The sequence below is a fragment of the Podarcis cretensis genome, assembly GCF_951804945.1.
Source record: "Podarcis cretensis genome assembly, chromosome: 2".
In the NCBI taxonomy this organism is placed as follows: domain Eukaryota; kingdom Metazoa; phylum Chordata; class Lepidosauria; order Squamata; family Lacertidae; genus Podarcis; species Podarcis cretensis.
Window position 1 is genome coordinate 123959800 of NC_137171.1, and position 23038 is coordinate 123982837.

The window sequence follows — 23038 nt, forward strand, 5'->3', positions numbered from 1 at the left end:
CCATATACCACATGATGTCATTAAAATTAGATGCACATGGTATCTTCTCCTTTGTAACAACAGTGGTATATACATTTCTACAAGAATAAGGAGGAGAAGAGAAGTCTAGGAAATCTGGGAAAGAGGCCAAACTGGGAAGATCACTAGCTGCTCTGTGATTCCAATGACTTTAGCTGCAGTCACAAAATTCCAGGGATTAAATCTAAGATCATCTACATGCAAAACATGTCACCAGGGTCTTGAAATGAAGGTTTGGAAACTGCTTTCAAAGTAGCAGACAGGTGCGTAAATTATGAAGATGGCTCCCAAACAAAGTTAATTCCTACCTGATGATGTCTCTTTTTTTCTTCCCAACAGATCTTCTCCTTTCCAACAGGAATTGAGGTCTGACTCTGTTAAGGAATCAGAGAAGGTGGCTTAGGTTTGGTCACATAATACCCAGCAATTCAAAGTCGAGCCTTTTAAAAGCTAACAAAATTGATTTTGTGACTCCTGATTGAAGTGAATAGAACACATCTGTGTCCTGTGTCCCAGCAAGATCACTTTGGAATGATGCTGTGGAATAATAATAATAATAATAATAATAATAATAATAATTTATATCCCACCCATCTGGCTGGGTTTCCCCAGCCACTCTGGGTGGCTTCCAACAGAACACTAAAATACAATAACCTATTAAACATTAAAAGCTTCCCTAAACAGGGCTGCCTTCAGATGTCTTCTACAAGTTTGGTAGTTATTTTTCTCTTTGACATCTGGTGGGAGGGCGTTGCACAGGGCGGGTGCCACTACCGAGAAGGCCCTCTGCCTGGTTCCCTATTATTGGAAACCAGCCAATAAATTATTGTTATTGTTATAAGAAAGAAAAGTGTCCTTACCAAGCGAGGCCACCGTCTCATAATTGTCCTCCATGACTTCCCTGTGCAAAGCCCTTTGGCTGGGATTCAGAAGGGCCCACTCCTCTTCCGTGAAAAACACAGCCACCTCCTCAAAGGTCAAGAGAGCCCGGAAGGTCATCAGGCCCTGGAAGTAGAAAAAATACGGTGACAGGTTCACCATGCACCATCCTCCTGATAGGCAAGGGTAACACAGTGGTTGGACGCTGTCCCTTTGAGATCTTTCAGTGATGGCCACCAAGATGGGTGGCTCAAAAAGAGGACTTGACAAATTCACAGAGAGGAAAAAGCTATCAGTGGCTACTAGGTCCTATTGTCGGCTTCCAAAATTTGAAGCAGTTATACCTGCTGGGAATCACAAGAGGGGAGAGGGCTATTGGACTCAGGTCTCAATTGGAGGGCTTCCCACAGGAATCTGGGTGGCCTCTGTAAGAACAGGGTGCAGGACCAGAGGGGCCCTTGCCCCATCTGGCAGGATGTTCTGCTATAAGGCCAAACATGGAGGAGGAGGAGGAGGAGGCGGAGGAGGAGGAAGAAGAAGAAGAAGAGGAGGAGTTTGGAAGTGATATCCCGCTTTATAACTACTCGAAGGATAGTGATAGTGGCTAACATTCTCCTTTCCCTTCCTCCCCCACAACAAACACTCTGTGAGGTGAGTGGGGCTGAGAGACTTCAGTGAAGTGTGACTGGCCCAAAGTCACCCAGCAGCTGCATGTGGAGGAGCGGGGAAGCCAACCCGGTTCACCAGATTACGAGTCTACCGCTCTTAACCACTACACCACACTGGCTCCCATGGAGACAACAAGGCATTATTATAGTGTGTATGTGTGTATTATAGTATATATATTTATATACCAAGCACATGGAACCTTACAAAAGGACAATACGAGTGGACTCTCAATGCCCTTACCACAGCAAAAAGACTGATACAGTGGTGCCTCAGGTTACAGATGCTTCAGGTTACAGACTCCACTAACCCAGAAATAGTACCTCGGGTCAAGAACTTTGCTTCAGGATGAGAACAGAAATCGTGCTCTGGCGACACAGCGGCAGCGAGAGGCCCCATTAGCTGAAGTGGTACCTCAGTTTAAGAACAGTTTCAGGTTAAGAACAGACCTCTGGAACGAATTAAGTTCTTAACCCAAGGTATCACTGTACTGATGAATTGGAAACAGGAATTGAGGTCTGACATCTCACCATGTTCAGTGCACATATAATTATGTACTTTATGAACTTTCAATAAAGATTTATTATTATTATTTTTAAAAGACATATTCTTTCAGAGCCCCTCCTCACTCAGCCCACAGAGACTCAATCCAAGCTGCCCAAACAATCCTTTCCTTACCTGGGATGGCTGCCTGGCAGTTCTGTCTGCTCCTTCTACAGACGGTGTCTCGGAGGCCATTGTGCTGCCAGGAGGAGATGAAAGAAGAGGCCTAAACTGGACCACTCCTGGGACACCCGGAGCTGTTGCGAAGATGTCCTTTAAAATAGGGCGTAGCTTGCAAATGCCTGCAAAGGAGAGACACGGAGTGAGGAGGATTCCATCCTTCATACTTTTGTCCCCGCCCCCCTACGTCAGTGTTTCACAAACTTGGGTCTCCAGCTGTTTTTTTGGACTTCAACTCCCATCATCCCTAGCTAGGAGGACCAGTGGTTAGGGATAATGGGAATTGTAGTCTCAGCTGGAGACCCAAGTCTGGAAAACACTGATCTATGTATATATGATCTGTGAACGACGAGTTCCCTCAGTATTCAGCTGGTGCTCTCTTTTCATTTGTTTGTTTGTTTTTATCGTATTATAACTAATAATAATAATAAATTTTATTTATACCCCGCCCTCCCAGACCAGAGCCGGGCTCAGGGCAACTAACATCAGTAAAATTACAGGAAAAACATAACAGGAAAAACAACAACCACCAATTTAAAATACAGGTTAAAATGCAATTTAAAATGCAGCCTCATTTTAAAAGTAGCCCCTAGATCAAAACCATAAGGGGAGGGAAACATAAGGGTCAGACTGAGTCCAAACCAAAGGCCAGGTGGAACAGCTCTGTCTTGCAGGCCCTGCGGAAAGATGTCAATTCCCACAGGGCCCTAGTCTCTTCTGTCAGAGCCTTCCACCAAGTTGGGGCCAGTACTGAAAAAGCCCTGGCCCTAGTTGAGACAAGTCTAACCATCTTGCGACCTCCAAAATGTTCTCATTTGTGGACCTTAAGGTCCTCCGCGGGGCATACCAGGAGAGGCGGTCCCGTAGGTAAACTGCTTTGATAGTTAGCATTGCCCAGGGCACAAAATAGCCTGGCACCTGCACTGGGAAGGAGAGAACCACATAGGTCGCCTTCAGTTCCTTGGAGAAAAAGGTAGGAAATGAATTCAGTGAACAAACAACCCAGATCACCCACGTGACTGGGTTTTTGGATTCTGAGTCGGCTTCGTAAAGAACAGTTCAGCAAATCCCAGCCCCACCTCTCGCCATATAACTTCTACAGTCATACCTTGGGGTTAGAGATGGGGTTAGAGAGAATGGTCAAAGGCCTGGAAACGATGCCTTATGAGGAACGGCTAAGGGAGCTGGGCATGTTTAGCCTGGAGAAGAGGAGGTTAAGGGGTGATATGATAGCCATACCTTGGGGTCCTCTATTCTACAGTCATACCTTGGGGTTAGAGATGCCTCAGGTTGTGCATTTTCGGGTTGCGCACCGCGCCGAACCCAGAAGTACCGGAATGGGTTACTTCTGGGTTCCAGCGCTTGTGCACGTGCAGAAATACTAAATTGCACTTTGCACATGTGCAGAAGCGCCGAATAGCGACCCGCGTCTGCAGCGGCATTGCGTGGGTTGTCAGCACCCGGGGCAAGGCAAGTAATTTGCGCCCCTAACCCCTAACCTGCCGCCGCTGCCAGCTTCTTCTTGCTGCTGCCTGGGCTGGGGTATTTACGGTAAGGTAGCCACGGCGGCGGCGGCGGGTCCGTGTCAGGTGATCTGAGGCGAGTTGCTGCTGGCGCTGCCGCCCAAATGACGCCGCTTGCCCGGAGGAGGAGGAGGAGGGCAGAGAGGCGAGGAAAATGCAACATGGCCCAGCAGCTGCAGCAGCAGCGGCGGGGTTGTGAGGAGGGGCTGCCTGGCGCGCCCTCCGCAGCTCTGATGCACGGGGACCGCGGCGAGCGCTGAGAGCGGTCCCTATTTATCTACTTGCACCCGGAGGTGCTTTCGAACTGCTAGGTTGGCAGGCGCTGGGACCGAGCAGCGGGAGCGCACCCCGCCGCAGGGATTCGAACCGCCGACCTTTCGATCGGCAAGCCCTAGGCGCTGAGGCTTTAGGGGCTGGGCGCTTTCCCGCAATGCGCAGGGTTGCAGGTTCAATCCCCGACCCCCCTCCCAGCGCAACATCTCTTGCTAAACTGGGGTGGGGTCTTTTTTGAAGCTGGGTAAGGCCCTTCACTGCCCAGGACCTAGGGTTGCCCAGGACCTTCATTCTGGCAAAATATGGGGTGGGCTGGTGATGCACGGGGACCGCGGCGAGCGCTGAGAGCCGCTGCCTGCCGGACGCCTTCAGCCCGGACGCGCGCACAGCTCGTCGGTTCCGCGAGACATGGGGCTCTGCTACAGCCTGCGCCCAAGGCTCTTCGGCGACTCCGGAGGCGGCGAGCGCGCCCCCCCCGATGTTGCGCCTGGTGCGGCCGGCCCCCCGTGCACCCCCACGCTACGCCACTGCGCGTCTGCGGGTTGCGAATGCTGTGGGTTGTGAACGTGACTCCCGCACAGATCACGTTCGCAACCCGAGCGTCCACTGTACGGTCAAACAGCTCTTACTGTCGGAAAGTTTTCCCAAATGTTTAGTCGGATTCTCCTTTCACGCAAGCTGAAGCCATTGGTTCTGGCCCTACCCTCCCGGTGCAGGAGAAAACAAGCTGGTTCCCTCTTCCATGTGACAGCCCATGAGATATTTAAGAAGAAGTCTGCAAACTACTACTGGGCGGAGAAAGGGAGTTTTTCCCCTCGCGTTTCCCCCTCTCCCCCAAGAAAGGACGTCTTCCCCGCACCAACCCCCCACTCCCTTCTCCATAGCCTAGGACTACGGCGTTGATACTGGATCGCGGTGGATCTTGCGCAGGGAACCACTGCGCGCGTTGCAAGAGGGTTGCACGGATGCGCCTCTTCCCACGCTGCTCTAACAGGGGGTTCCTACAAAAAAATTCCTTCCAGTAGCACCTTAAAGACCAACTAAGTTAGTTCTTGGTATGAGCTTTCGTGTGCATGCACACTTCTTCAAATACACTTTTCATCACCGAATTTGAAGTTGTTGTGGGTAAGAACAAATTGGCAGAGTTTGGTGGCAAAGTCCGCTGTGGTTTTATCTGAAATGGTGTTCTTTATAGCTTGTAAACCATCGTTGTGTGGGATGTTGGTATACAGAGATTCCACATCCATAGTAGCTAGTATAGTATTGTTGGGAAGATTATTTAAAGATTGTATTTTCCTCAGAAAATCTGTGGTGTCACGTACATAGCTGGGAGCACTGATGGCATATGGTTTCAGAACAGAGTCCATATAACGGGCAAAGTTATACATGACAAAGAAGTGTGCATGCACACGAAAGCTCATACCAAGAACTGACTTAGTTGGTCTCTAAGGTGCTACTGGAAGGAATTTTTTTGTTTTGACTATGGCAGACCAACACGGCTACCTATCTGTAACAGGGGGTTCCTAAGTAGGGAAGCTGGGGGTGGGGCTCCTTTGAACCCTCCTCCAAAAGCAAACCCTCCTCCCCCCCCCCCCCGCGCGCCTTCCTCCTTGCGCACCCCTTTCTTTCTCCTTTGCCTGCTCCAAGCTCCTTCTCTCCATCCAGGCCGAGTTAGGGATGGCGTCCCGCCCCTTCTCTCTCTCCCCTTCCTCCGCCTCCCTCGCTTTTTGAATCATACTTCCTGCCTCTCTAGGAAGCAGGGCTGGGTTCCTTTGCCCAAATCGGAAGACTTGAGTGGCAGGACCTGCCCCCCCACTTTGCAAGCCTTGGGAGTAGTTTTACGCATGCGCGCTCCCGTTGGCAAACTGAAGACCTGAATCCAAGACATTGGATTCTTATCTCATTATACATGGCAAAGCCATTTTTCACCTTCTCACCCCTTGCTTTTTCCTGTAAGACCTATTGCAGTCGTTAAGAGTCGTCAACAGGCTCATCACAGCTATCTGCCAATCACCCATTCCCACCACCCTTCTGAGTAATACCCCTCCCCACCTTCTCACTATATAGAAGGGTCTGGAAACTTCTATTTCAGTGTATCTGAAGAAGTGTGCATGCACACGAAAGCTCATACCTAGAACTAACTTAGTTGGTCTTTAAGGTGCTACTGGAAGGAATTTTTTTATTTTGTGAAGATCTGACAGCAACAGCTGCTGGTTAGCAAAATGGACTTCCCTTACAAGGTGGTGGGCTCTCCTTCCTTGGAGGTTTCTAAGCAAAGCTTAGATGCCAACCTGGCATGCGTGCTTTAGCTGAGATTCTTGCATTGCAGCGGGTTGGACTAGATGACCATCGGATCCCTTCCAATGCTACAATTCTGTGGTTATATGTATTAGCCTGGCGTCTCCTGTATGCAAGACAGATGCCCTGATGCTGAGCCCTGTTGAAAAGGCCACAGCACAGAAGCTTTGCATGCAGAAGAGAAGAGGAAGAAGATATTGGATTTGATATCCCGCTTTATCCCGCTTTGGTGACAGCAGTCACGAAATTAAAAGACGCCTGCTCCTTGGGAGAAAGGCGATGGCAAAGCTAGACAGCGTCTTAAAAAGCAGAGACATCACCTTGCCAACAAAGGTCCGTATAGTTAAAGCTATGGTTTTCCCAGTAGTGATGTATGGAAAGGTAGCCGTGTTGGTCTGCCATAGTCAAAACAAAATAAAACAAAAAATTCCTTCCAGTAGCACCTTAAAGACCAACTTAGATCAAGGGAAGTAATAGTGCCACTGTATTCTGCTGTGATCAGACCTCAGCTGGAGTACTGTGTCCAGTTCTGGGCACCACAGTTCAAGAAGGACACTGACAAACTGGAACATGTCCAGAGGAGGGCAACCAAAATGGTCAAAGGCCTGGAAACGATGCCTTATGAGGAACGGCTAAGGGAGCTGGGCATGTTTAGCCTGGAGAAGAGGAGGTTAAGGGGTGATATGATAAAAAGGTAAAGGTAAAGGTACCCCTGCCCGTACGGGCCAGTCTTGACAGACTCTGGGGTTGTGCGCCCATCTCACTTAAGAGGCCAGGGGCCAGCGCTGTCCGAAGACACTTCCGGGTCACGTGGCCAGCATGACGAAGCTGCTCTGGCGAGCCAGAGCTGCACACGGAAACGCCGTTTACCTTCCCGCTGGTAAGCGGTCCCTATTTATCTACTTGCACCTGGAGGTGCTTTCGAACTGCTAGGTTGGCAGGCGCTGGGACCGAGCAGCGGGAGCGCACCCCGCCACAGGGATTCGAACCGCCGACCTTTTGATCGGCAAGTCCTAGGTGCTGAGGCTTTAACCCACAGCGCCACCTGCATCCCTAAGGGGTGATATGATAGCCATGTTCAAATATATAAAAGGGTGTCACATAGAGGAGGGAGAAATGTTGTTTTCTGCTGCTCCAGAGAAGCGGACACGGAGCAATGGTTCCAAGCTACAAGAAAGAAGATTCCACCTAAACATTAGGAAGAACTTCCTGACAGTAAGAGCTGTTTGACAGTGGAATTTGCTGCCCAGGAGTGTGGTGGAGTCTCCTTCTTTGGAGGTCTTTAAGCAGAGGCTTGACAACCATATGTCAGGAGTGCTCTGATGGTGTTTCCTGCTTGGCAGGGGGTTGGACTCGATGGCCCTCGTGGTCTCTTCCAACTCTAGGATTCTATGATTCTATGGATGCCCCAATTGGCCGAGGGGGCATCAGGCGGCAGCATCCTATGTCCCCACCTCCTCCAGAAGTGGCCTCCTTGCCTCTCTGGTTGCCTCCATCCCCTGCCTGGAGCAGGGCTCCTTTCCTCCCTCCCTCCCCACCCAGCACCCCCAAAAGCCGCTTTGCACCCACACGCTCCCTTGCCAAGCAGGCAGCAGCAGAGGCGCGTCGTGCAGCCCAGCGCGTGGGACAATACCCTGCTCCTTTCCCACGGGGAGGGGGCGGAAGTGCTGTCTCTCTAGGAAGCAGCGCTCTCTCTCCGTTTCCGGCCATCAATCATTTTCCTTTATTGAGGAGGAGTGGGAGGGGTCCTTGCAGTCCTAGAGAGGCCACAGGCTGTCAGCTGGGGTGGGGTGGGTGTCCTTTCTTCTCACCCTTCCTCTACTCTGCCCCCCATCACCACCATTTTTTTGGGGGGAAGCTGGAAAGGTGAGTGGAAAGGGGCTGGTGGGGGGGGTGAGGGAAGGGATACCTCTGTTCTAGAGGGAGACTTCCCTCCCCACCCCAAGGAAAAGGAGGGGGGTGTAGGGGTTGGGGGGGAGAAGGGGGCTGGGCGCTTTCCCGCAATGCGCAGGGTTGCAGGTTCAATCCCCGACCCCCCTCCCAGCGCAACATCTCTTGCTAAACTGGGGTGGGGTCTTTTTTGAAGCTGGGTAAGGCCCTTCACGGGACGCAGGTGGCGCTGTGGGTTAAAGCCTCAGCGCCTAGGGCTTGCCGATCGAAAGGTCGGCGGTTCGAATCCCTGCGGCGGGGTGCGCTCCCGCTGCTCGGTCCCAGCGCCTGCCAACCTAGCAGTTCGAAAGCACCTCCGGGTGCAAGTAGATAAATAGGGACCGCTTACTAGCGGGAAGGTAAACGGCGTTTCCGTGTGCGGCTCTGGCTCGCCAGAGCAGCGATGTCACGCTGGCCACGTGACCCGGAAGTGTCTCCGGACAGCGCTGGCCCCTGGCCTCTAGAGTGAGATGGGCGCACAACCCCAGAGTCTGTCAAGACTGGCCCGTACGGGCAGGGGTACCTTTACCTTTACCTTAAGGCAGTGTTTCCCAACCTTGTGCCTCCAGCTGTTTTTGGACTACAATTCCCATCATCCCTTGCCACTGGTCTTGCTAGTCAGGGATGATGGGAGTTGTAGTTAAAAAACAGCTGGAGGCACAAGGTTGGGAAACACTGCCTTAAGGCCCTTCACGAATCCCTGCGGCGGGGTGCGCTCCCGTCGTTCGGTCCCAGCGCCTGCCAACCTAGCAGTTCGAAAGCACCCCTGGGTGCAAGTAGATAAATAGGGACCGCTTACCAGCGGGAAGGTAAACGGCGTTTCCGTGTGCGGCTCTGGCTCTGGCCAGAGCAGCGATGTCACGCTGGCCATGTGACCCGGAAGTGTCTCCGGACAGCGCTGGCCCCCGGCCTCTTGAGTGAGATGGGCGCACAACCCCAGAGTCTGTCAAGACTGGCCCGTACGGGCAGGGGTACCTTTACCTTTACCTTTTTAAGGCCCTTCACTGCCCAGGACCTAGGGTTGCCCAGGACCTTCATTGTGGCAAAATATGGGGTGGGCTGGTGATGAATCTTCTGAGCTTGAAAAGGGGGGAATGAGGCAAGGAAGAAGGGCTACCCCTATGCTATTCATATAATCATTTATCAGAAATCAATATATTCATATATGCTCACACATAATCAAGGCTTACAGTATTTTATAATCCATTTTGAATCAAAAGGGGAGCTGTGCCTTAGCTAACTGCATACTGCTTGAAACAGCAAAAATTAAGAGCCGACCTTTTCCCTACAAACATCTGTGTACCCTGGACATGGGGAAGACGTGAATCAGAGATTCTGGTACAAAATCCCCTCAGATACAGGCTAAATTAATCCACAGAACAGGAAGAGCAAAACCACAAAATCTCCAAACCCCCTGTCCTGTCATAACTAGGGGAGAGGTTAGACAGAGCGTCACTGCAAGCATCGGAAAGCAGAACTAGAACTCGGTGTTTGACCAGTGCTTGACCAGGAGCTGGACGCGTGGCAAGAAGCTTGCTAATTGGCTATTCTTTGCTGACAATATCGTGACTGTCTCATGGTTGTCTCATGATCTATGATTTGCTGTGATCTGCTCAGGTATAAAGACCTCTGGATTTCTGTCCATCGAGGTCCCAGTTCCTTTTGGAAGAGATTCCAAACTGGGTCCTTATTGCCTGGCAATAAACTTCACCTCCATTTTCTCCATTTGCTGAGTCTGCCTGATCCTTATTTTGCACCCAGCGATCACCTGCTCACGTTCACTTGCATCACTGGTTGCAGGGCAGGTTTGGGTTTTTTGTTTTGTTTTCATCTGGTGACTCCGAAGCAACCGAAATTGCAATCTAGCAGTCTTAACAGGATGGGTCCCTCTGGAATTTCCTGCACACAAACATGCATTGTAAGTCTGTGCTTGGCTACCCAGAGCTTAAATGCATGACCTGAAGAGGGTTGGGCTTGATGACCCTTGTTTGCCCCTTCCAAGTCTCCAATTCCATGACCGTTTACTCACCCTACCAAACACAGGCATTTGGAGAGGATCCCTAATTTGAAGAGAGAGAGAGAGAGAGAGAGAGAGAGAGAGGGAGGGAGAGAGAGAAGACCTGAAATACAGGACAAAACTGTATCATAATACTACTACTACTAATAATAATAATATTATTTGTTCTCCAGCCACTTTGGGTGGTTTATCAATACAGGATGTAGCATTTTACACTGAAATACATGACAATCCTGTATTTCACAGGACAGGTGGCAACCGTTCTGGGACCCCTGGAACATAGCTGTCAACATTTCCCTTTTTTAAAGGGAAATTCCCTTATTCCGAGTAGGATTCCTCGCAAGAAAAGGGAAAAGTTGACAGCTATGCCCTGGAAGGGGGTGCTCTGCTAGACAGAGGAGTCATTAGCGGGATAGTTGGATATAGGGACGCAGGCCCAGATGCCCTGCATTATTTATTGCATGCATTTATTTATTTAATAATAATAATAAAAATAAAAATAATAATAATAATTTTTTTTTTCATTTATACTCTGCTCTCCCCGGCTGGAGCTGGGCTCAGAGCGGCTAACGTCATATAAATAATACAATATTTATATATTGCAAAGTTCTTAACCCGAGGTACTATTTCTAGGTTAGCAGAGTCTGTAACCTGAAGCGTCTGTAACCCGAGGTACCACTGTATGTGTGTGTGTGACAAATTCCAGAGGCGCCATCCTGCAATAGCTTGTAATGGATTGCTTTGAAGTCACTTCAGCATCAGATTTAAAAAAAAAACAACACGTTTCCCCACCGCATCAACCTGTCTTGCATTTTGCCAGAACAAAGGTGGCAGCCCTGTTGTACTCTACATGGACCGGCAATGGCGTAGTGTGGTGTAGTATAGTGGTTAAGAGCGATGGACTCGTAATCTGGGGAACCGGGTTCGCTTCCCCGCTCCCCCACATGCAGCTGCTGGGTGACCTTGGGCCAGTCACACTTCTCTGAAGTCTCTCAGCCTCACTCACCTCACAGAGTGTTTGTTGTGGGGGAGGAAGGGAAAGGAGAATGTTAGCCGCTTTGAGACTCCTTCGGGTAGTGATGAAGCGGGATATCAAACCCAAACTACTCCTCTTCTTCTTCTTCTTCTTCTTCTTCTTCTTCTTCTTCTTCTGTTATGCTTTCTTTCTCCAGGTTCCTCCATCCTCTGAGGAGATGAATGCATGCAAGGAAGTCATGCTGGAGAACTGTGGGAATGAGACCTCTCTGGGTAAGTATACCTGTGTCTTTATTTGTTATTGCTGTAGAGGCAGTTGACTTGTCCATTCTCCAGACGAATTCATGATCAGGTTGAACGGGACAAGGAAATAACCATATCGGTAGTAGTTGTGTTGCTTGTGGAATGCTTCTTCTGTGGGTTGAAATTGTCATTGAAATTCTACTCAGTATTGATCCAGAGTAGATTCCAATGTAGATTCCAGAGTGGCTGGGGAAACTCAGCCAGATGGGCAGGGTATAAATAATAAATTATTATTATTATTATTATCACGGGACGCAGGTGGCGCTGTGGGTTAAAGCCTCAGCGCCTAGGGCTTGCCGATCGAAAGGTCGGCGGTTCGAATCCCTGCGGCGGGGTGCGCTCCCGCTGCTCGGTCCCAGCGCCTGCCAACCTAGCAGTTCGAAAGCACCTCCGGGTGCAAGTAGATAAATAGGGACCGCTTACCAGCGGGAAGGTAAACGGCGTTTCCGTGTGCGGCTCTGGCTCTGGCCAGAGCAGCGATGTCACGCTGGCCACGTGACCCGGAAGTGTCTCCGGACAGCGCTGGCCCCTGGCCTCTTAAGTGAGATGGGCGCACAACCCCAGAGTCTGTCAAGACTGGCCCGTACGGGCAGGGGTACCTTTACCTTTACCTTTGTTATTATTATAGTTAGCAGAGTAAAAACTTAAAACACGTTGCAGGATTCCCCAAAAATAGACCAGAGGCAATTATATTTCATCCAGCAGAGCTTTACTGCTACTAAAGGCAAATGAACATACAGTGGTGCCTCGCAAGACGAAAAGAATCCGTTCCGCGAGTCTCTTTGTCTAGCGGTTTTTTCGTCTTGCGAAGCAACCCTATTAGCGGCTTAGTGGCTTAGCGCTATTAGCGGCTTAGCGGCTAAGCGGCTATTAGTGGCTTAGCGGCTTAGAAAAAGGGAGAAAAAAGCGAAAAAAATCGCAAGACTCGCAAGACATTTTCGTCTTGCAAAGCAAGCCCATAGGGAAATTCGTCTTGCGAAGCGCCTCAAAAACGGAAAACCCTTTCATCTAGCGGGTTTTCCGTCTTGCGAGGCATTCGTCTTGCGGGGCACCACTGTAATGGTCACACATCCAATACATTCAGGATTGACCCTGTCCATAAGAAATCCAGTAGCAGCAGACTTAACTTAAACTTACAATAACTTAGAATACGCCTAGACCTCAACACGAAGCATACTATGTACAGAACACCACACCAGATGGAAAAGAGATAGAACGAGAAAGTGTGAAACCCAGGCTCCTTCTGGCCTCTTATCATAGTCAGCATGACCTTGACAGAAAGAGATAAGAGAACCAGTTTGAACCGCCTGTACTCAGCTTCTCTGAAGGAATAACCTTCTGCTTGCTTCTTTCACACAGAGAATCTTCCAGAAGCTTCTAGAACCCTCTTGAATTAGTTAGAATAGGAAAGATCAGATGAGATCAGTACTTTCTGTACCAGGAAATGCAAACTGACAGAAATGTCTGAGGGCACCCCAGGGTGACAGGATGAGTCCCAAGGAGGGTGTTCTGCAGGTCCACCCACCCTTGGGTGGGAGATAGTAAGCTTGGGTGAGAGGCAGATTACTGTTGGGGATGGCACATCTGTGTGATTGACGAGTGGCCATTCATTGCAATATATTATTTTGCACAGTTTGGTCACTGAGCAGTTTCATTGTGTCCAGATGTTGCTGCAGTAGAGCGGAAGCAGTTTGGTGACTGAGGGAGAGTAATTGGAACAATTGGCTGGATCCGTGTGGCAGAAGTGAGAGTCAGAATGGAATGAGTGATCCTGTATGATTTGCCAGATGTAAGATGGAATTTGGCTGTGATGTGCATGTGATCATTGGGTACGTGTTGTGTATTGTGAGTCAGGATGTGTGTTTGGAAGAGAGAAGAGATCCCTGAATCTTAAAATGTTTGGCAATAGTGACGCGGGTCCCTATTACTGAATTGGGACGCGGGTGGCGCTGTGGTCTAAACCACAGAGCCTAGGACTTGCCGATCAGAAGGTCGGTGGTTCGAATCCCCGTGACGTAGTGAGCTCCCATTGCTCGGTCCCTGCTCCTTCCAACCTAGCAGTTCGAAAGCATGTCAAAGTGCAAGTAGATAAATAGGTACCGCTCCGGTGGGAAGGTAAACGGCGTTTCCGTGCGCTGCTCTGGTTCGCCAGAAGCGGCTTAGTCATGCTGGCCACATGACCTGCAAGCTGTACGCCGGCTCCCTCGGCCAGTAAAGCGAGATGAGCGCTGCAACCCCAGAGTCGGCCACGACTGGACCTAATGGTCAGGGGTACCTTTACCTTTAGTAGTACAGTGGTGCCTCGCAAGATGAAAAGAATCCGTTCCGCGAGTCTCTTCGTCTAGTGGTTTTTTCGTCTTGCGAAGCAAACCCATTGACGGCTTAGCGGATTAGCGCTATTAGCGGGTTTTAGCGGCTTTTAGCGGTTTATCGGCTTAGTGGATAAGCAGATAAGCGGCTTAGCAGCTTAGAAAAAGGGGGGGGGGAAGGAAAAAAAGGTTGGAAAAACTCGCAAGACATTTTCGTCTTGCGAAGCAAGCCCATAGGGAAATTCGTCTTGCGAAGCACCTCCAAAACGGAAAACCCTTTCGTCTAGCGGGTTTTTCGTCTTGCGAGGCATTCGTCTTGCGGGGCACCACTGTAATAGTAGTTGTTATTATTATTAATTGAATTTATATACCGTTTTATACCCGGGGGTCTCAGGGTGGTTCACAGAATAAAATCAATATATAAAACCACAAAATACATAATAAAAATAAAAGCAACAACCTAATAGCCCCCCCCCAAACCCCCCCCCCCCACATTTTAAAAGGACATAGGATGTAAATCAGATCAACCAAAGGCCTGGTTAAAAATGAACATTTTTGCCTGGTGCCTAAAGGTGTATAATGAAGGCACCAGGAGAACGTCTGTAGGGAGAGCATTCCACAGATGGGGAGTGGGGAGCCACTGCAGAGAAGGCCCCATTCTCATCTTGCCACCCTCCGGACCTCTCGAGGAGGAGGCGGCACACAAAGAAGGGCCTCAGAAGATGATCTCAGGGACCCAGTAGGTACATATGAAAAGAGGCAGTCCTTGAGGTATTGCGGTCCTGAGATTGTATTTGTTGCTTTGTAAACCACACAGACTTTCTTAGTTTTATGTGACACACACACACACACACACACACACGTATATGAAATAAATACCAAAAGAACAGCCAACGGATTCTTATTGCTCTTCTTACCTTGATTCCCTCTTTATTCTAGCAGGTGATGGACAGGAGACTTGCAGAGAACCACATCTGGTGCCACCAGAAGCATCTGTACATGAATTAGAGGACAAGACCTTCAATCCTCAAGATGAATCAAGGAGGCAGGAAGAAAACCATACAGAGAGATGGAGAGAGAAATCCATTGTGTGTCACGCTGATGACCTTCATGAAACCCCAGTACAATATAAACACCACAAGGGGAAAAAGAGGTATGAGTGCCCTTTTTGTGGGAAAGCTTTCGTTTCTAAGTCTCTCCTTGCTGTCCATTGCAGAACGCACACCGGAGAGAAGCCGTATAAATGTTCAGAGTGCGGAAAGAGCTTCCGCCAGAGCAGAAACCTTACTTCCCATCAACGGATCCACACAGGCGAGAAGCCGTACAAGTGCTTGGAATGTGGAAAGAGCTTCAGTTGGAATTCAAATCTTACTTCACACCAGAGGATCCACACAGGGGAGAAGCCCTACAAGTGCTTGGAATGTGGAAAGAACTTCTGTGATAGCACACTCCTTACTAGACATCAGATAATCCACACAGGGGAGAAGCCATTTACATGCTTGGAATGTGGGAAGAGCTTCCGTCAGAGCAGGAACCTTACTTTACATCAGAGAATACACACAGGGGAGAGGCCATACAAGTGCTTGGATTGTGGGAAGAACTTCCATCGGAGAACACACCTTACTTCCCACCAACGGATCCATACAGGGGAGAAGCCATTTAAATGCTTGGAATGTGGAATGAGCTTCAGCTGGAATTCAAATTTTACTTCACATTACAGGATCCACACAGGAGAGAAACCACATAAGTGTGTGGAGTGTGGGAAGAGCTTCTGTACCACCACACAACTTGCATCACATCATAAGACTCACACCGGAGAGAAACCTTTTAAGTGTTCAGAGTGTGGAAAGAGCTTCTCAGATAGCACTCTCCTTACTAGACATCAGATAATCCACACAGGGGAGAAACCATTTAAATGCTTAGAATGTGGAAAGTGCTACAGTCAGAGGTCAAGTCTTACTTCGCATCGGAGAATACACAGAGATGCCATAAGACAGAAGCCATACAAATGTTTGGAGTGTGGGAAGTGCTTCAGTAACAGCACACAGCTTATTTTACATCAGAGAAGCCACACAGGAGAGAAGCCTTACAAATGCTTGGAGTGTGGAAAGAGCTTCAGTGACGGCACACTTCTTAACAGGCACCAAATAATTCACAAAGAGGAGAAACCATATAAATGTTCAGACTGTGGTAAGAGGTTCCGTCAGAGCCGAAACCTCACTTTACATCAGAGAATCCACACAGGGGAGAAACCATATAAGTGTTTGGAATGTGGGAAGAGCTTCCATCAGAGAACACACCTCACTTCCCATCAGCGAATACACACGGGAGCAAAACCGTTTAAATGTTTGGAATGTGGAAAGAGCTTCAGTTGGAATTCAAGTCTTACGTCTCATCACAGAATCCATACAGGAGAGAAACCGTACAAGTGCTCAGAGTGCGAGAAAAGCTTCTGTACCACCTCACAACTTGCATCGCATCGGAAAACCCACACAGGAGAAAAACATTACAAGTGTTTGGAGTGTGGAAAGAGCTTTTGTGACAGCACACTCCTCACGAGACATCAGATCACCCACACAGGGGAGAAGCCATTTAAATGCTCAGAATGTGGAAAGTGCTACAGCCAGGTTTCAAGTCTGTCTTCTCACCGGAAAGTCCACAGAGATGCTACAGTGCAGAAACCATACAAATGCTTGGAGTGTGGAAAGAGTTTCAGCAATAGCACGCAACTTATTTTACACCAGAGAATCCACACGGAAGAGAAACTTTAGGAATCGTTTGTAGTAACACACCAGAGGATTTGCATGTGAGAGAAACTTTCTAAATGCCAGGAGTGTGGAAATTGCTCCAGAAGTAGTTGTGAGCTTAAAACTATATCAAAAGATTCACACTGCCTAGAAACAATAAGCGTGTTTGGAATAGCGAGTTTCTAGTGGAATAACTCGGATACATTCGTACCTTGGTTTTTGAACAGCTTAGTTCTTGAACGTTTTGGCTCCCAAACGCCGCAAACCCGGAAGAGACTGTTCTGAAAACCGAACATCCAATGGGGCTTCCAGTGCTTCCGATTGGATGCAGGAGTTTCCAGCAGCCAATCAGAAGCTGTGCTTTGGTTTCCGAACGCTTTGGAAGTTGAAGGGACTTTTGGAACGGATTCTGTTCGACTTCCAAGGTACAACTTCAAAGAATTCAGACAGGTGCTAGGTAGTAATTCCTGGGAGCGCAAGGTTTTTGTAACTACCATCTGGAATGGGAAAAAATTGGAGAGGAGGAAGTGAACGTGGCTGGTCTTTTGGCAAAGTTGATGGGAGAGGCCCCCTCTCCTAAATATTGATGGAATGGCTGCAGTTGGTGTTTCAGCAGAGGCAACAGAGAAGACTTGCAGTACCATCTCCCTCCCTCTCCTGTAGCCTGACGGTGCTTTTTCCTGTCTAGCAACCCTCCCACTAAAGAAGGTGTGAATAGGACCCCCCCCCCCCTTAGATTTTCATTTTCTTTTGCTGAGTAACAATGTGCTTCCATGTTTCTTTTGTAGATCCCTTTTATCCCATCCGAAGATGCCATTCTCGCCGGCCCTACCATTGACAGGCAGGCTATGGGTTATTTTTGGGTGGACAGCAAACAGATGTTTTGGGTCGGGGGTGGGCAACCCTTTTCTGCCTGAAGGTTGCCCTCCTTGTGAGGGCCACATGCCATTTGGAGGTGGAGTCAGAAGCAAATGTGGGTAGAACAATTAATATAGATGTTAGCTTCTGGATGACCCCCTAGGGCTGGGAGATATCGCTAAACGTTGCGATATACTGATATATTACTATGTCTGAAATAAGAATGGAGATGTGTAGAGGTATTGGCTGGCTTCCCAGTATTATCCACATTGTGATTTTTGCATTGCACGCGCACACACACACACACCTCCTCGGTAGTGGCGCCCGCCCTGTGGAATGCCCTCCCATCAGATGTCAAGGAAATAAACAACTATCTGACTTTTAGAAGACACCTGAAGGCAGCCCTGTTTAGGGAAGTTTTTAATGTTTTATCTCTTTCTGATTATGATTATTATTAATATTCTGTTGGGAGCTGCCCAGAGTGGCTGGGGAAACCCAGCCAAATGGGTGGGGTATAAATAAATCATCATCATCATCACACATACTTCGTGATTAGCAATATATTGCCAGATCAAAAATCATGAAACTGATATCATAACATGGACTTCAAACGAGTTTTGGACGATATGTCACCCAGCCCTAACACACTTAATGATTCACATTATATTGCCAGATCAAAAATCATGAAACCGGTATCATTATACAGTGGTGCCTCGCAAGATGAAAATAATCCGTTCCGCGAGTCTCTTCGTCTAGCGGTTTTTTCGTCTTGCGAAACATCCCTATTAGCGGCTTAGCGCTATTAGCGGCTTAGCGGCTATTAGCGGCTTAGAAAAAAGGGGGGGGGGAAAGGGAAAAAACATGCAAGACTCGCCAGACGTTTTCGTTTTGCGAAGCAAGCCCAAAGGGAAATTCGTCTTGCGAAGCGCCTCGAAAAACGAAAAACCCTTTTGTCTAGCGGGTTTTTCGTCTTGCGAGGCATTCGTCTTGCGGGGCACCACTGTATGGACATCAATCCGGCTTTGGCCGATATATAGCCCTACTCTAGTGACCTCTGATCAATGCTTTTCTGAAGGCTGCATTACTGCCGGTTGAGAAGCAGGAGGTGCTCATAAAGAGGGACACTCAATAGTGTGAACTGGGATAGTGACTGCCATGGAGTACTGGTTTACATGGTTGCCACAATGGACTAAATCATGCTTAAATGGCCAGTCATAGACATGCTGACTTGGTTCTAAGAAGTGGTGTACTTGGGCTCTCAAATTTAAGTCCAATGCTAAAATTCAGTGCCTCCACCTCTTGTATGCATTCTACATCATTGTCGCAGTGCTGGCGCCCAGTGCGGCTGAACAAGTCGCACTTCCATAAAACCACCTCTGCACTAAGCCGCACTGGGGCATTTATTTACAGGAAAGCGAGTATGCAATTGCAGCCAAGCTAGGTGTGTGATTGGGACCCATAGAGGTATTAAGAGGATTTCTAGGTTTATGTTTTAATTGTCTTCGTGTTTGCATTGTAATCTGTGTTGACCAGTGTTTGCTTAAATAAAACTGAATTCATTGCCTCCGAGTATTGGCAAGATCCTCTGCTGTTGTCCTTTTATTGCATTCAGATGTTCGGTTCTTGCAAAAACCATGTCACAAATATCACAAGGGACGAGGATGGCATCCGTCATTGCAGAAAAGAGTCTGAATGGCTGTCTTTCCTTCAACCCATAACCTACAAAACTGGAAGTAGACTGAAGCAGGGCAGGAACACGTGATCTGAGAATTGGGAGTGTGCCATCTATCCCCTGAGAGATGATTATTGGCTGTGAGAGTATGTGATTGCTTTTAGTTTTACATAATTTTTCTGTTTTAATTGTTGTGTTTTAGCACTGAAGTGCTTGCCTACCTGGGCTCCTTTGGGAGGGAAGTTAGAAAGGTAATCCTATTATATGTTTTTATATATGCTGGAAGCTGCTCAGAGTGGCTGGGGAAACCCATTCAGATGGGCGGGGGTACAAATAATAAATTATTATTACAGTTGTACCTTGGAAGCCGAATGAACGAATGGTTCTGGTTTTTTAATGGTTTTTTTGGAAGCCCAACGTCCGATGTGGCTTCCAATTGGCTGCAGGAGCTTCCTGCAGCCAATTGGAAGCCACACTTTGGTTTCCTAAACGTTATGGAAGTGGAAAGGACTTCCGGAACAGATTCCGTTCAACTTCCAAGGTACAACTGTATTATTATTATTATTATTATTATTATTATTATTATTATTTATTACAGTGGTACCTCTGGTTGCGAACTGGATCCGTTCCGGAGCCCCGTTTGCAACATGAGCAGAACGCAACCCGCATCTATATAAAAGGATGTCACGTAGATGAGGGAGAAAGGTTGTTTTCTGCTGCTCCAGAGAAGCGGACACGGAGCAATGGTTCCAAACTACAAGAAAGAAGATTCCACCTAAACATTAGGAAGAACTTCCTGACAGTAAGAGCTGTTTGACAGTGGGATTTGCTGCCAAGGAGTGTGGTGGAGTCTCCTTCTTTGGAGGTCTTTAAGCAGAGGCTTGACAACCATATGTCAGGAGTGCTCTGATGGTGTTTCCTGCTTGGCAGGGGGTTGGACTCGATGGCCCTTGTGGTCTCTCCCAACTCTATGATTCTATGATTCTATGATCTGCGGGTTGCGATTTGCTGCTTCTGCGCATGCGCGTGATGTCATTTTGAGCGTCTGTGCATGCGCGAGCTGCGAAACCCGGAAGTAACCCTTTCTGGTACTTCCAGGTCACCGCGGGACGCAACCTGAAAACGCTCAACCTGAAGCAAAGGCAACACGAGGTATGACTGTATTATTATTCCTCTTCATCCCTGCAAGGATGAAACAGCAGCTCAGGATGGGATCATTCATAATATGCAACCTGGGGATTTGCCCACATGCACAAGCACGTGTGCACACACACAAACAGAGTGGAACTGTTGGAATGATGTGTATTTTATTACCACAGGCATTTTGAAACAAGGTGATTGGAAGCAGCAACAGAAAACACAGAAAGGTATCGGCACCTTACATAGATAACAATTCCAAACATAAATGCTCACTCTATGCACAGCTATTAACCTCCCCACCAGTCTCCAGCCCAGAACTCCAAACATGAATGAGAAGACAATTTACACGCTCAAGACCTAGTAAATACAAGGGGAACTATGTCTCATTGCTAGGGAATCTATTTGTGCTCATCAAGTGCTCTACTATCGGTGCTCATGGGTGGGCAGTCCAGGGGCCACAGCAGACAGGACAGCATCCATCTTCTTTTCAATCCGTTGCAGCGCCTCCAACATCTCGTCCTTCCATTTTCCTGTCTCGTTCTTTAACGCCTCTGTCTCGTTCTTCAGCTTCTCAATTTCTCCGCCTGTTTTTATTATTATAAAAAACAAGAACAGGAAGACATTTTATTGCTAAAGGCTACCAAGGTGGGAGGTATTGCAATGAGGAACTATGTTGTGAGGAATGCAGTCATTTCTCCCCTTGCGGGACTTAAGAGAGATCTGTCCCACCCAAGTTACACCTCGGTGGTGCATGGGAGTTTAAGGCTGCATACATGCGCCGCAGCTTTAAACGTAAGGTATGCACACAGATTTTTGGGACGCAGGTGGCGCTGTGGGTTAAAGCCTCAGCGCCTAGGACTTGCCGATCGAAAGGTCGGCGGTTCGAATCCCTGCGGCGGGGTGCGCTCCCGCTGCTCGGTCCCAGCGCCTGCCAACCTAGCAGTTCGAAAGCACCTCCGGGTGCAAGTAGATAAATAGGGACCGCTTACCAGCGGGAAGGTAAACGGCGTTTCCGTGTGCGGCTCTGGCTCGCCAGAGCAGCGATGTCACGCTGGCCACGTGACCCGGAAGTGTCTCCGGACAGCGCTGGCCCCTGGCCTCTTAAGTGAGATGGGCGCACAACCCCAGAGTCTGTCAAGACTGGCCCGTACGGGCAGGGGTACCTTTACCTTTACCTTTATGCACACAGATTTAATTCCAGGCTGTGGTGAGTCTGATGCAGTAATGTAGGACGCTAGGAAAAACTGGAAATACACTAATATTGAATGCATTTTGAAACAGATTTCCTAAACTTTTCCTGCTGGATGGAAAGTTCTTTTTGCCTTAAATACACATTTTGCATTGTTTTGAAACCTCTCTTTACTGGGGGTAGGGATTGCCCTGGTTTTTTTTTTTTTAAAAAAAATCCTGAGCAGTTATAGTTGCAAATCAGCTTGAGATGTGCCATTGTTTTATTTTATTTATAGACCGCTATCTCATAAAGATATCAAAGAAGTTTATGGAAAAAAATACATAAAACCATAAGCTAAAAAAGTGTGTTAAAAGGACATCAATTAACCGTACCTGCAGGTGCTTAAAAGTTGGAAAAGAAGGTGCCTGGTGGATCTCTGTTGGCAGAATTTTGCACAATACAGTACTGGACTAATTACACTAAATAATAACAATAACAATAACAATTTATTTATACCCAGCCACTCTGGGAAGCACCCAGCAGAATATTAAAAACACGATAAAACATGAAACATTAAAAACTTCCCTAAACAGGGCTGCCTTCAGATATCTTCTAAAAGTCAGAGTCACTTATCTCCTTGACATCTGATGGGAGGGCGTTTTACAGGGCAGACGCCACCACCGAGAAGGCCCTCTGCCTGATTCCCTGTAACCTCACTTCTCACAGTGAGGGAACCGCCAGAAGGCCCTCAGAGCTGGACCTCAGTGTCCGCTGGATGATGGGGGTGGAGACGCTCTTTCAGAAAACTATTTCTGAAAACTATTTCTAGTTGTTATTTGGTACACAAGATCATAGTAAGAGCCTGCTGCATCAGGCCAATGGACTGTCTAGTCTGGGATCCTGTTCTCACAGCGGCTGACCAAATGTCTGAATGAGAAATCAGCTAGCCAGACTCTAGAACATCTCTCCTGTGGTTCCCATCAACTGCCCTTCAGAAGCATGGCTGCCTTGAGCCATGACTGGTAGCCATCAATGGCCCTCTATGAATTTGTCAAATCGTCTCTTGAAGCGATCTGGGTTGGTGGCTCTCATTGCCTCCTGAGGATAGTTTAACTGTGTGAAGAAGGACTTCACTTTATCTGTCCTGAATCTCCCAATACAGCCAAACATTGGCTCCCGAACGGCTCCGTTTTTGAACCTTTTGGCTCCCAAATGCCAAAAAGGCGGAAGTAAACACTCCAGTTTTCAAGACAAAATAAAAAAATTCCTTCCAGTAGCACCTTAAAGACCAACTAAGTTAGTTCTAGGTATGAGCTTTCGTGTGCATGCACACTTCTTCAGATACACTGAAACAGAAGTCACCAGACCCTTCTATATAGTGAGAAGGTGGGGAGGGGTATTACTCAGAAGGGTGGTGGGATTGGGTGATTGGCAGATAGCTGTGATGAGCCTGTTGACGACTCTTAACGACTGCAATAGGTCTTACAGGAAAAGGCAAGGGGTGAGAAGGTGAAAAATGGCTTTGTCATGTATAATG

At 48.2% G+C, this 23038-nt stretch overlaps 3 protein-coding genes across 7 annotated transcripts in view; 1 reads left to right on the plus strand and 2 right to left on the minus strand.

Moving 5' to 3' along the window:
• The window catches only part of LOC307208754 (uncharacterized protein), a 39012-nt gene extending 33187 nt beyond the window's left edge, over positions 1-5825 (minus strand). Inside the window, exons 1-4 of one of the 2 annotated variants that reach the window (XM_079963692.1) lie at positions 5701-5825; positions 2242-2408; positions 879-1023; positions 327-392 (exon numbers count right to left, since the gene is read on the minus strand). In XM_079963692.1, the coding sequence (XP_079819818.1) occupies positions 327-392; positions 879-1023; positions 2242-2408; positions 5701-5818 (496 nt within the window). In that variant the 5' untranslated portion in view covers positions 5819-5825. The remainder of the gene's footprint in view (positions 1-326; positions 393-878; positions 1024-2241; positions 2409-5700) is intronic. The other variant, XM_079963691.1, reaches the window with a different exon arrangement.
• A 4299-nt stretch (positions 5826-10124) lies between these two features.
• On the plus strand, positions 10125-18252 carry LOC307208470 (uncharacterized protein). 4 transcript variants are annotated; one of them, XM_079963068.1, is made up of 3 exons: positions 10125-10227; positions 11499-11574; positions 14856-18252. In XM_079963068.1, exons 1-3 carry the CDS (start codon positions 10189-10191, stop codon positions 16682-16684), a joined length of 1944 nt encoding a protein of 647 aa, XP_079819194.1. In that variant the 5' UTR covers positions 10125-10188; the 3' UTR covers positions 16685-18252. The 4 variants fall into 4 exon arrangements, with proteins under 4 accessions (XP_079819194.1, XP_079819193.1, XP_079819196.1 ...); XM_079963067.1 differs by having other exon boundaries at positions 14853-18251; XM_079963070.1 differs by lacking the exon at positions 10125-10227 and having other exon boundaries at positions 14853-15001; positions 15130-18252.
• Positions 18253-20478: 2226 nt separating this feature from the next.
• The window catches only part of LOC307206196 (uncharacterized protein), a 45790-nt gene continuing 43230 nt past the window's right edge, over positions 20479-23038 (minus strand). The window contains exon 16 of the mRNA XM_079959044.1: positions 20479-20914. Within this exon, the coding sequence (XP_079815170.1) occupies positions 20754-20914 (161 nt within the window). The 3' untranslated portion in view covers positions 20479-20753. The remainder of the gene's footprint in view (positions 20915-23038) is intronic.